This window comes from Sus scrofa, chromosome 6, assembly GCF_054392235.1.
Source record: "Sus scrofa isolate SSC_HxYL_T2T_F1_AM1 chromosome 6, Sscrofa_HxYL_maternal_Yorkshire_Landrace_v2.0, whole genome shotgun sequence".
In the NCBI taxonomy this organism is placed as follows: Eukaryota; Metazoa; Chordata; class Mammalia; order Artiodactyla; family Suidae; genus Sus; species Sus scrofa.
The window spans coordinates 5,462,125-5,474,285 of NC_139388.1; the positions used below are offsets into that span (position 1 = coordinate 5,462,125).

At 58.2% G+C, this 12,161-nt stretch overlaps 1 protein-coding gene across 2 annotated transcripts; it reads right to left on the reverse strand.

The window, feature by feature from the left end:
* Positions 1-463: 463 nt before the first annotated feature.
* On the reverse strand, positions 464-11,491 carry OSGIN1 (oxidative stress induced growth inhibitor 1). Of its 2 annotated transcripts, none has more exons than XM_021093739.2 (6): positions 11,372-11,491; positions 7,801-7,904; positions 6,277-6,413; positions 5,046-5,237; positions 4,725-4,816; positions 464-1,781 (listed from the first exon to the last, which is right to left on the reverse strand). In XM_021093739.2, the coding sequence occupies exons 2-6, from the start codon at positions 7,865-7,867 to the stop codon at positions 833-835; spliced, it is 1,437 nt and encodes a 478-aa protein (XP_020949398.2). In that variant the 5' UTR covers positions 7,868-7,904; positions 11,372-11,491; the 3' UTR covers positions 464-832. The 2 variants fall into 2 exon arrangements, with proteins under 2 accessions (XP_020949398.2, XP_084815577.1); XM_084959451.1 differs by having other exon boundaries at positions 464-2,384; positions 4,307-4,816.
* Between the last annotated feature and the right edge of the window lie 670 nt (positions 11,492-12,161).

Consider the following 12,161-nt stretch of genomic DNA (forward strand, 5'->3'; position numbering starts at 1 on the left):
CCGTGGAGCGGTATGTGTCAGAAGCGGCTTCCTAAAGGAAGCAGTCCTTAAGCTGTGAGAGTGGAAGGAAGAGGAGTTAAAGGGAGGAGAGCAAAGAGCGTCTGACTGGAGATCACCCTATGCAAAGGTCCTGTGGCAGATACACGTGTGGGGAATAGGATGGACCCACCGAAAGGAGACTGACTGTGCGGCTGGAAGCGAGAGTGGGAGGGGTGGGAGGGGGCTGGGAGAGCCTCCCCAGCACCCATTCCTTCAACACACCCTTTCCTGACTGTTGTGCTCTGCTCCCACTCAGCGGGCCTTCCACTTGGGGCACCATCCGGCCGTTGTCCCCCCAACCCCCTGGCCCAGGACCTCTTCCCACATGGCCCCGTGCTTCTCCCCGCCACTCCCGCTCCTGGCTCCCAGAGCAGGATCCCAGGCACCTGGCCTCCCCAAGCACAGAATCCTCAAGACACAGGCGTGGAAGCAGTTGCTGGTTTTATTCAGGACCCGATTCTGGAAAGAGTGGGGCCCAGAGTCCTCCTGGCTCGGCGCTCAGCTGGTCTCGGTGGTCCCAGCTCACACTGCCAGCTTTTACCCCCAGTTACAGGTCTAGGCCTACCCTGGCCTGCGGTCACTGTTCCCACCCTGGCCTCAGGCTGGGCAGCTGTGGTTTCCCCACGCTTCATCTGAGAGGCCTGTAGCGTGGGCTCATGGCCACTCCTGTCCCCTGCCAGGAGAGGTCCCCCTTCCATCACTGGGGCATCCTGGGCCCGGCTCTCTGTCTAGGAGAGCCGTGGGGATCTTCCCTCCACTTTAGGGCGTGGGTGCGAGGACGTCAGGCCAGGTGCTAGGGCGGCTTCCTGCCCTCCTTGCTCAGCAGGGAGCTGGCCACAGCCAGGGCGCCACCCTGCACGAACCGCACAAAGTTGTCCCCGGCCAGCGGCCCCATGGCATACAGGCCCTCCTGGTGGGTGCTCTGGTAGGTGAAGGGGTCCACGTCAATGGGGTTCCTCTTGGCGCTCAGGGGCTGGTCGGGGTCCATGGCGAGGTCAGCCCCGGCCCCCGGGAGGAAGGACAGATCGGGGTGGGAGCCAATGAGGACCAGCACCAGGGAAACGCCAAAGACCTTCTGGAGGCCCTGGGGGTTCCGGAACACAGCCTGGCGGTCCTCCTTGAAGCGCAGCAGCTGGTGCTCGGGGAGGCTGCAGTAGCCCTCGTAGGGGCTGGGCGACAGGATGGACTGCTCCCGCATCATCTGGTGCACCTTGTGGTACTCGGGGTACAGCATCTTGGGCAGCTGGTTGAACACCAGGCCCGGGTCGTCCACGGGCCGGCGGAAGGCGTGGATCACGGGGACGTTGTAGTGGCGGGCGTAGAGGACCGCATCGGCCGCAGACAGCCCCGCCCCGATGATGAGGACGGGGTCCGAGGATGGGGTCACCTTGCCTGCCCGCGTGGCCGCCTCCAGGGCTGACAGATGATGGTGGACGAAGGGCAAGGCCTCTCCGGGGATGCCCAGCCGGGCTGGGCTGTCAGATGTGCCTGTGGCCAGGACCACGTTGCGGGCACACAGGGAGAAGGGCTGTTGGCTCTGGTCCTCGGCGGTCACGAAGCCGCGCACCTGGAAGAGGGGGCTGGGGTCCCGGGTCCCGGGGCCGCTCGGCTCGGGCATCCCCCAGTCCACGGCCGTGACCACGGCGCGGGACACGAAGTTGTGGCTCAGGCCCTTCTTGATCACATAGTCCCTGTAGTAATGAGCGATGTCCCCCGCCGTGGCCCGGCTGTTGCGGAGACCTCTGGGGGAAGGACGGGGGGCGGGGTGTGAGTGTCAGAGAGGGGACTTGGTGGGAGTAGACTGGGGGTTATCGGGCAGAGGGGCTGGGTCAGGCCCGGAGCTAGACGGGGGCTGCCCCACCGGCAGGCACAGGGCTTTGGTCGCGCGGTTTGTCCCCTCAGACCCTCAGGCTCCCCTTCGGGAAAACGGAGCTGAATAGGGTGAGGTTCAGAGTGTGGCTGAATGGTTTAGAGTAGAACAGGACCATAAGCGACCGAAGGGTCAGCCAGTACTGTCCCCTCTAAGGACTAAGTCGTATTCTACATAGAGGGGTAGGATGCTGTTTTTATAAGGTTCAGAAACACGCGAAACTCATCTACGGCGTTAGAGGTCAAGAGAGTGGTTCCCTCTGGGGAGAAGGAAGGGGTGGTGATTGGGAGGGGCTGAGGGGGCGTCTAGGAATAGAGAGTGATTTTTGAGTCTGGGTGGATGAAATGAAGGTATATCTACTTTAAGACGTTTCATCCACCTATATGCATATGATCATGTATTTTTCTTTTCTTTCTTTTTTTTTGTCTTTTTGCCTTTTCTAGGGCTGCTCCTGCGGCATATGGAGGTTCCCAGGCTAGGGGTCTCATCGGAGCTGTAGCCGCCGGCCTACGCCAGAGCCACAGCCACGCAGGATCTGAGCCGCGTCTGCAACCCACACCACAGCTCACAGCAACGCCAGATCCTGAACCCACTGAGCGAGGCCAGGGATCGAACCCGCAACCTCATGGTTCCTAGTCGGATTTGTTAACCACTGAGCCAGACGGGAGCTCCAAGATCGTGTATTTTTCTATACGTGCCTATATTTCAGTAAACAAATAGGTTAAAGAATACTCCTGGTAAAGCACTGAGCACACTCGTAGCAGACAGAGTAACAGCAGCGACTATTATTATTACTATCATATCACTGTTACTGTTGTTGTCGTTACTATTGCTATTGTCGCCACTCTTTCCAGGGCCATCGCTAGGGCCAGCGTTGTCGGGGGTGAGGCGCAGACTGTGACATTCTCTCAGCTCCTCCCTGGATCTACCTACGTGATCTTAGGTGAGTTACGTTCCCCGACTTGTGGACACATTGTTAAGGATTAACTCACTTAAAGAGAATCCTTTGTGACACGCAGCGCACACGACCCGCAATATCAGCGTGAGCTTGGACCGCATCCCTGAGGCCCCTGCAGCCGGCCCGCCTCGGCAGTCTGCCGCTGAAACGGGAGCTGAGGACTCATGTTGGCTGCGGCCTCAGTCACTTCCCTCCTCTGTTATAGCGAAAATTGTTTTTATTTTTTTGCTTTTTAGGGCCACACCTGCGGCATATGGAGGTTCCCAGGCTAGGGGTCCAATAGGAGCTGCAGCTGCTGGCCACAGCCACAGCCACAGCAAGGCCAGATCTGAGCCGTATCTGTGGCCTACACCACAGCTCACGGCCACGCTGGATCCCTAACCCCCTGAGCGAGGCCAGGGATCGAACCCATGTCCTCATGGATCCTAGTTGGGTTCGTTTCCTCTGAGCCACGACAGGAACTCTGAAAATTGTTTGTAAAAGGCTGTGCTAAGCAGCTGTGGCATGGGGTTATTTGTAATAACGGAGCGCTGAAAGGAATGACAACGCCGTGACTGGGCAGAGGGACCACTCGTGGGCAGAGAGCACGCCTGTCCCGGCTTCGACCTCCTCGGCACAAGGCCTGGCATGTAGGAGTCACTCCGTGGAGATGCCTGCCCTCCCTCTGGAACATTCCATGGCCGTGCGAAAGGATGGGTGTGACCACTGTGTGATCCTGCGATGCACTGTTACATTTTAAGAGCAGGAGAGAAAAGGTACGTCTACAAGAGACGTTCCTGTCAACACCTCGCCACACAAGCCTCAGTGTCTTCCTGCCAAGTCTGCAGGGACAGTCTTTGTGTCAAAGGAACAGACAGTAAGCCCTGGAGAGGCGGAAACTGAGTTGTAGAAGCCGACTGCCTACGGGGTGCGGGGGACAAGCCTCCGTCAGGGCCCCCAGGGTGGAGGGAACGCTGCCCAGGTGGCGGCCCTCTGCCCTGACCCCGGGCAACTTTCCACCCTGCGCCCCCGGCCGAGCCGGGGCTGGCATTCACCTGGCCAGTGATGCCACTGCCTCTGGGGCTGCAGCGTGGTCATCACGCAGCAGGAAGCCGGGCAGGAAGAGGTGCGGCAGCACTGAGTACAAGTGTGGCCTTGGGGTCACTTGTCTTTCTTTTCTCAATTTTCAGTTTTCTACAGTATAGTTAAGTTTCTAACACAAAAACATTGAAAGAAAAAAGTTGGAGTTCCCGTCATGGCTCAGTGGTTAATGAACCTGACTAGGAACCATGAGGCGGCGGGTTCGATCCCTGGCCTTGCTCAGTGGGTTAAGGATCCAGCATTGCTGTGAGCTGTGGTGTAGGTCGCAGACTCAGCTTAGGTCCCACGTTGCTGTGGCTGTGGTGTAGGCCGGTGGCTACAGCTCTGATTAGCCCCCTAGCCTGGGAACCTCCAGGTGCCATGGTGCAGCCCTAGAAAAGGCAAAAAGACCAAAAAAAAAAGTTGATCCTATTAGCTGACCTAGGAAAAAAGAGACTGTTCCAAGCCAGAATAAGTGGGAGGCCCGAGGACGGGAGCCTGGGCAGGGTGTGGGGGGACAAGGCCGGCTGTCACCCCCTCTTAGAGCCTAGGAGGCCACAGGGAGGTTGTGTGGCAGAAGCACTGGGCAGGGAGTCCTGGAGAAGCCAGTTCTGCTGCTCTTGCCCGCGTGGTCTCGAGTGAGTCCCTTCCCTGGGCCCAGCCTCAGCTGCCCCCGGAGTAGCAGGAAGGGGGAGGCTAGATGAGCTCAAAGCCCCTTTACCTCTGGATCCCAGGTTCAATGTCAGGGGCGGGCCTGGGTCTTCCCTGCCCCCCTTGGGCTTTCCAAGGAGGCCTTACCTTCGCTTCCTGCACATCCAGTCCTTGACCTGCAGGTCTGGGAGCCCCATCCACTGGCCTTGGCTCAGGGTCACCATGGAGCCTTCAATGGACTGGGAGGAAAGCAGACCAATGTCAAGGCCTTGGCTGGCCCCCAACCCACTCAGGGCTAGAGGGCGTCAGGGGTGGGGGCCCTTAGCTGGGGCTGTCAGGGGAAGGGAGCAGGGCGGGGGGGGGGGCGCGGGGGGGAGGAGAGGAGGGAAAGGCAGGGAATGGGGGAGTCCTCACCCCAGTTACATCTACCTAAGACGACCTGTCGATTCGGCCCAAGTCCCCACTCACATGCCAGGCACCCCCAGGCAGGTTCCGGCCCAGGACCAGGTGGGGGATGGCTCGCTCCTTCTGGTACTTCCAGGTGAGGACAGACTCCGTGTTTCCCCCAAAGTCTGTGTCTGGGCGCAGGAGGGCGTCAAAGAGCAGGGCCACAGGGCTTTGACTCCGGCCTTCAAGGCCTTCGGACAGATAATCCAGGTCCTGGCACAGGGTGGTGGTGGGGTGTGGACACAAGTCAGAGGGGCCGCCAAAGGAAAGTGACCTTCCCACAATATCAAAGTGCCAGATAAGCTTGGGAAATGCTGCCTTTCAGAAGGAGATAACACATGGCAGCAAACTAAAGGCACTGACAAGTCCTGCAGCTGTCATGTATGTATAATTTCACCAAACCCAGTGTCTCTCAGCTATACTGGAGTAGGAACATTTTTCTCTGCCAGTTATTCTGAGGAGCTGGTGTCCTGTAGAAGGCATTTTAAAAAATGCCCATCTAGACCAAACGTGGGCTTACTTCCTCACCAGCTTGACCATGGGAGGGGCCCGGGGGATAGATGCAGTCTGAGGGGGAGGTGGACGATGAGTGGCCTCCTGGAAGCCAAGGGCATGGGGACAGGTTGGTAAGCCCTCTTGGGCAGGGGTTCTCGGCTTTGGCACCACTGGCAGTTGGGCTGGTTAATTCTCTGTGGCGGGGCTGTCCTGTGTTGGAGGAAATTTTACAGCATCCCTGGCCTCGACCCTCTGAGCCTGTGCTACCACCGCTCGGGTTTAGAATCACTAGTTTTGCAGAGGTCAGGCTGGTGTGTATTTGTAAGTGTGTGTTTTTTTTTTTTTTTGGTCTTTTTAGGGCCAAATCCATAGCATATGGAGGTTCCCAGGGGGCCAGGGGTCTAATAGGAGCTGTAGCCACCAGTCTACACCACAGCCAGAGCAAATGGGATCCGATCCACATCTTCGACACACACCACAGCTCACAGCAACACCGGATCCTTAACCCACTGAGCGAGGCCAGGGATCGAACCCGCATCCTCATGGATGCTAGTAGGATTCGTTTGTGCTGCACCACGATAGGAACTCCCTGTATTTGTAAGTCTTAAAAGACAGCTCTGATTTCTCTTTGTCCAGCTTCTGCCTTTGGTTCCGTGGCCTCTCACACATTTGGTCTCGTGTCTCGCAAATGCATCCCTTTGAGCTTAGCCTTGGGCAGGTGGGTCTCCCTCCCGCCTTGCCTGGAGCTCTGGCTCACCTGGTCCGTGATGGAGACCCCTGGCGCCTCGCTGAGTTTCCTCTGCAGCAGAGGGTGAGGGTGGACGGCATCCGGCTTCACGTAGGGGGTGTAGCCTGAGAGCAGGTAGGACAGGCAGATGCCCGAGGGACCGTTGCCTGGGGGGAGAGGGCCGCATTTTGGGGAGAGGGCGGGGTCAGAGGGCAGCGTTTTAGGGTGTGAGAGACCACCGCCAGCCAGGGCTTGGGTCTCCGTGTCTCATTCACTCACAAAAATAAAAATAAAACATGTATTAAGCCCTTCGCATGTGCCAGGCATGAAAACAACTGGTAACAAACTAAGGGAGAGTTGCCGAGAGCCCACCAGGGCCAGGGGCTCTAGCACAATACTGCTTTGGAAACAACCACCGACCTTTCCCGAGTGCTTACTATGTGTCAAGCTTTGTGTGAAGTCATTTTAATAATAACAAAATGATGAGAAACCGACAGCCCCTGCTCCTGTACCAGGCCCCTCTGAAGCCCTGAAGCGCAGGCATTAACCCACGGAGCTTTCCCAATGACTTCAGCCAGGCGCATGCTACCTTTTCTCCTTGAGGAAGCTGGGGCACAGAGAGGTTGAGTGACTTGTCTGTGGTCACACAGCAGTTTGATGGAGATCCTGAGATTACTAAGAACTAGTCCAGTCCTCCAGCACTGACAGTGTGTTCAGTCAAACAGGTGTGCAAAACTGTTAGAGCCACAGGCGGCTACATGCTCTGGGGGACTAGCTTGGGGGCCGGGGTGCTCCGGAGGGGTGCAAAGCCCTCTGTCGGGCTGCCTGCCTCAAGGTCTGGATGGATTGCCTCGCTTATCAGTGGCACTTCTTGGGCAATTAAGCTCATGACATCACTTCTTATCTGTCTTTTCCCTCTCTTTTTATCTGTCTTTTCTCTCCTTATCGCGTGCTGTGCTGAGACTTTCTTACACGTGGACAACAGGATGAACCATATGAAATCGCACAGGCTCAGCTGTTTTGTTTGTTTGTTAGTGTTGTAGTTGGTTGGTTGTTTTGGCTGTGCCTGCAGCATGTGGAAGCTCCCGGGCCAGGGGTCGAACCTGCGCCACTGCAGGAAGCAGAGCCACAGCAGTGACAATGCTGGATCCTTAACCCACTGAGCCACCAGGAAACTCCTCCAATGTTTTTCACTTACAAAAATGGCCATTTCATGTGGTTCAACCTGCCCCTTGCCTGGAGGGAGGGGCCACCCGTCCCCCATTTTTTGCAGGACCCCCTGCTTTGGCTGTGTCCCTGTCACTCGGCAACCCGGGCACAGGGAAAGCATGGGACAGCGCAGGCTTTGCACCAGGCCCCCCTCGCCCTGGCTGGGCAACCTCTGCAGGTCACTCTGCTCTTGCCTCACGGGTTCCGGGAAGGACCATGTGGAATGTTTGCTAAATCGTTATGCACAGCACCGGATGCATGGTGAACACCCGTGGCCTTGCCCACTCCTGACCTCTGACCCTCGGGGCTCAGTGCAGCCCCTCCCCCACCCTAGGCGGCACTCACCGATGATGACGACCGGGAGGGGCTCCGAGCTGCTGGCACCGAGGTGGTCCTTCCTCCAGTTGCTCATGGCCGTGGCTGGCAGGGCCTTAGGGCTGGCAGCCGACCTGGGGAAGGGGTGGAGGGGCCACTCGGTGAGCCTGGGTGTCACACGGGAGCTTTCCAGCTGCAGGGTGGCCCTCGGGACCAAGTCCAAGGTCCTCCCTCAGTCACCAGGATGACACTCCCCTCTCACACCCGCTGCATTCGAAATGGGCCCAGTTATGCAGGGTTCTCTCCCCTGGCCTGGTCACCCACTGTGGGCAAGCCCTGCCTAGCCCTTGGGTGACGGCCGCCACCTCCACCTCACAGTCCAACCCTCAGGTCTTTGGTGGACCTGGCCCTGGAGAGGCGCCTCTGAGCTGGTGACAATGGGCCCATTCCCAGACCTCTCTGGGTCTCAGTTTCCCCATCTGTAAAGTGGAGATAATGTCTCTATCCTGTAGGGTTGTTGGAAGGAGGCCACACTGAGGGGCTGCACGTGACGCCCCCTGCCTGGAGCAAATGTGCCTCTGGGAAAAGACCAGAGAGCTCCCTGCCTGCTCCAGGGCTGGGCTAGAACAGGCCACCGAGGGGAATCCGCAGAAGCCTGAGCCCCTTGGTTGGGAGAGAAATGCCGCTAAACCAGCTCGTCTCTGGAGCACCAGCGCCACCTGCTGGCCACAGGCTCACACACACGAGGAAGGTGCAGACCCACCTTCTAAACACACACACACACACACACACACACACACACACGGAAGGTGCAGACCCACCTTCTGTATACACACACACACCCAAACCCAGCTAATAGGTGCACCGACCTCACCCACTGTCCTGCAGCTTTGCCCTCCCGAGGGCCACAAAGCAACATCCGCACTGAGAGTGAGGAATGGGTGAGCATTTATACTTCCTACGGCCCAGGAACTTGCCATCTTTTTTTTCTCCCATCCTCCTCACACTGACGATGCAGAAAGCACCTTGGGGCTGTTATCCCACTTCACAGGTGTGTAAACTGGGGCGTGGAGAAGTTGCACAAGTTGCTCAATGTCATGCAGCCGTTTTTCAAACCCAGGGTCATTGGGGCCAGGGCTTTGCCTGAATGCACCCCTCGGCCTGTCCCTAGGGAGACCCGGGCCAACAGCAAGTAAAAGGGTGTGTGGGGGCACAGGGGATGGAACCCCAGGGGCAGCCAGGGATAGGGGACCAGGGCTGCTGGCCCTCAGAATTCTCCCAGAGAAGGTGGAAAGCTGGCTTTTTATCTGAATTCTCTGAGTTGGAAAAGGGGGCAGCTAACTCACATTTTTAGAAAACCTTGAACAGGCTGATGAGACACAGCCAAGGCCAGCACATGACCTCTGATGTATGCAGAGTGACAGCAACACCAGGCGGGCAGGTCCCGAGCAGATGGACAAGGGACAGCTGCTCAGAGAGGCCAGCGAGAGGACGGGGTGTCACTGCCACAGCAACAACGGGTCTTCCCACTGCCCTTTACACTTTGCAAGGAGAGAAGCTTGCGTCTAAGTGACAGCACTGTGGCCTCCCAGGCAGCCTGGGAGGTGGGTGATGTCACCTCTGTCTGGCAGGAGAGGAGAGGGAGGCTCCGAGGGTGAAGGTCAGGGATAGTGTGGCCTTCTCTATGCCTGGATGCCTGCAGGGGCCACATCATTTGCCTGGAGAGAGGATTCTGGGGCGACTGATGACAACACCAGAAAATGACAAACATGTCCCTACTTCTTTGGAAGCTGGCTAGGTGCCAGGCAGGCTCAAAACACTTCATGTGCCTTAAATCATTTCATCTGTGCTAACTGGGTGGTTACAGTAGTCTCACAATCTCTCCCATATTACAGATGGGGAAACTGAGGCCCAGCGAGCTTCTCACAGCTCTGGGGAAGAGGGCTTGTGGCTCCCAGAACACTTCCGCTGCTCCCTTCAAACAGCCCAGGGCCCTACACGCCTCTCCCTCACTGTCCCCAGGACAGGCGGCAGCAGGACGCCTGTGCTGTGTTTGCTAAACGCCCCCAGGCCTCAGCTCCTTTAATCTTCATGGAACCCACTTTACAGATGGGAAAACTGAGGATCAGGGAAGTGAAACCATGCCCCCGAGGTCACAGAGCCGGTGAATAATGAAACCAGAGTTTGGTCCCTGAGGGCTGCGACTACCTAGACTCCCCATAGGCACCCCCCCAACCTCTGCCGCCCTTGAGCGTGCCAACCCACCCCTGGTACCCATGCCAGGGTCCTTCACCTCTCTTGTCCCTTTGAATCCTCCCACCGAGTAAGGAGGGCACTGGTGGACAAGGAATCAGAAACCACTGCCCCCTTTTCACTGTTCCAGGAGGCAGAGGGGCCCCACTGACCCCCAGGGCTTTTTTGGACTCCAAGCCCAGTGCTCACTGCCAGAAGCTTCTGGATGCCACACACATGAGGTCACCACCCGGAGGCTGACCTGAGAGATCACTTCCTGTGCAGTGATGCAGAGACCTGAGACTTAAAGCTATCAAATCTTCGTACAAGAACGCACGCTGCCAAATTTCATTTGGAAGTTTAACTTCCTATTTCTTTCACGCTTTTAGTTTTGTGGAGTGGGAACGGTCAGTTTTTAATGTGAACTCTAGGTTGGAGTCCCTCTGGTGGAAGACGGCAAACGCCGAGGGAGAAACAGTTCACATTAAAAACTCATTCAAATTCACACACACAAATGAGCTTTAAAAGGAATGGGAATGATCGCACCTTGGAAGGATGTTTCTTTGGAATTTGTGGCATTGCTGGTTCCAGGGTTGTGAAAGCTTAAAGCTGCTCTAAGACTCGGGACAGCTGCGGGGCTACATTTATTGAGCATGCCTGGTGGCTTTTTTGCTCATTTCACTTTAATGACAACCCTCCCATCCCTTTTGCCCAGAGGGAAGGACCCGGGTCAGGAGGGAGCAGGTGTCTTTCTCAGGAATGTCGGGAGGCCACGCCCCCAAGCCCAACTCCTGCCCCGAGATACCTGGCGGAGAAACACTGTACGACAGGGGAAGGATGAGAGGCTGCTCCCTCAGCCCCAGTGCCACCTGCCATTAGTCACCAGGATGAGCCCTCACCTCCCTCCGGAGCCTCCCGCATCTGGTTCCCCGGACCCCTGGGACCCCACTCCGCATTCCCGGCACCCTCAACCCTCCTGCGAGACGCCAGGTCCCAGGTGCCTGGGGGCTCTGCCGCCTGAGAGCAGGAGAGGCGAGGACCGAGGCCAGTACCCAGTCTGCCAGCGGGACCCAGTGGCCTCGGGCGCCGGGCAGCCTGCCCAGGCTGGCCACACCTCTCTTTCCTACCAAGAGCAGCGTCACGTGGGCTGGGGTGTACTCGGGCAGGGCAGCGGAGGGTGCCGGGCACCTGGAGATGGGCATGGCCAGGAGGGGTGGAGGAGAGACCCGGGGTGGGAGGGCGACCGTGCCGGCCGGGGGAGCCAAGTGGGCCGCCCCCAAGACCGTCTGGGGGCCTCCTGCCTGGCTCCCGGCCCCTGCCCGTGATGGGCCACCTTCTCCCGCCCCCATGCCTCGCCCGGGCCACTCACCTTATTAGGGGGATGGAGGACACCGGGGAGCTTGGCTGAGTCAGGCACTAGGAGAACCAGGGGTCACGGCGCGGGCCGAGGGAGCAGGACGCTCAGTACCCCGTGGGGATCCAAGAGGCTGCAGGAGGCTGGGAAGCCAGGGTATTTCAGGGCCTGGGAAGAGGCGGGCGGTGGGCGGGGCCAGAAAATCACTTTCATAAGCGTGAGTCAGCAGGGGCTCCTAGATGAATGAACTTGCCCTTCTGGAAGGCAGGAGGTCACGTTGCCAGCCCTGGGGACGGACTTAAAGCGCCCTCCGCCCCCACCGCCACCCCAGGCAGGGGCCCGTGGGTGGCCCCGCTGAGCCTTTCCCCTTCTGGAGGCGGGACCGTCCTGCCCAGCACGCAATCAAGGCGGCCCCTTGAAGTGGAGAAAGAAGTCCCGGCCCTCATTCCATCTGGTTCTACAGGTGTCTCCCCTCTCTACCGGCCCCCGCCCCCCCATAACATGCCCCCTGATCCCAGCTCAGCCACTTCCGGAGCAGCCTGCCTCAGTGTCCTCATCTGAAAAATGGGCTACGGGCGTACGTTACAGCTTCCTCTCCTGGGTGGATGTGGTTTCGATGATGTGGTTCTTGGTGACCAAGCCTAAAACATGAAGCCTGCTCCCTGGTTCCTGTCTTTGCGCCGTTAATTTTCCTCTCTAGCGTGTGGCAATGCGCACCGCGCCTGGTGCCATTTCTTATTATTTTATTGTCGCTCTCTCCCCATACCAGGGTTCTGGGTGGCCGGGAAGTGTAGGTGTGTCTGCT

Bases quoted from the DNA above. Each gene is read 5' to 3' on its own strand.
- OSGIN1 (XM_021093739.2), bottom strand. From the start codon at position 7,867: ATGAGCAACTGGAGGAAGGACCACCTCGGTGCCAGCAGCTCGGAGCCC. The intron at 6,414-7,800 runs GTGAGTGCCGCC...CTCTCCCCCCAG, and splicing joins CCTCCCGGTCGTCATCATCG to GCAACGGTCCCTCGGGCATC. The intron at 5,238-6,276 runs GTGAGCCAGAGC...ACCCTGTGCCAG, and splicing joins GGGTCTCCATCACGGACCAG to GACCTGGATTATCTGTCCGA.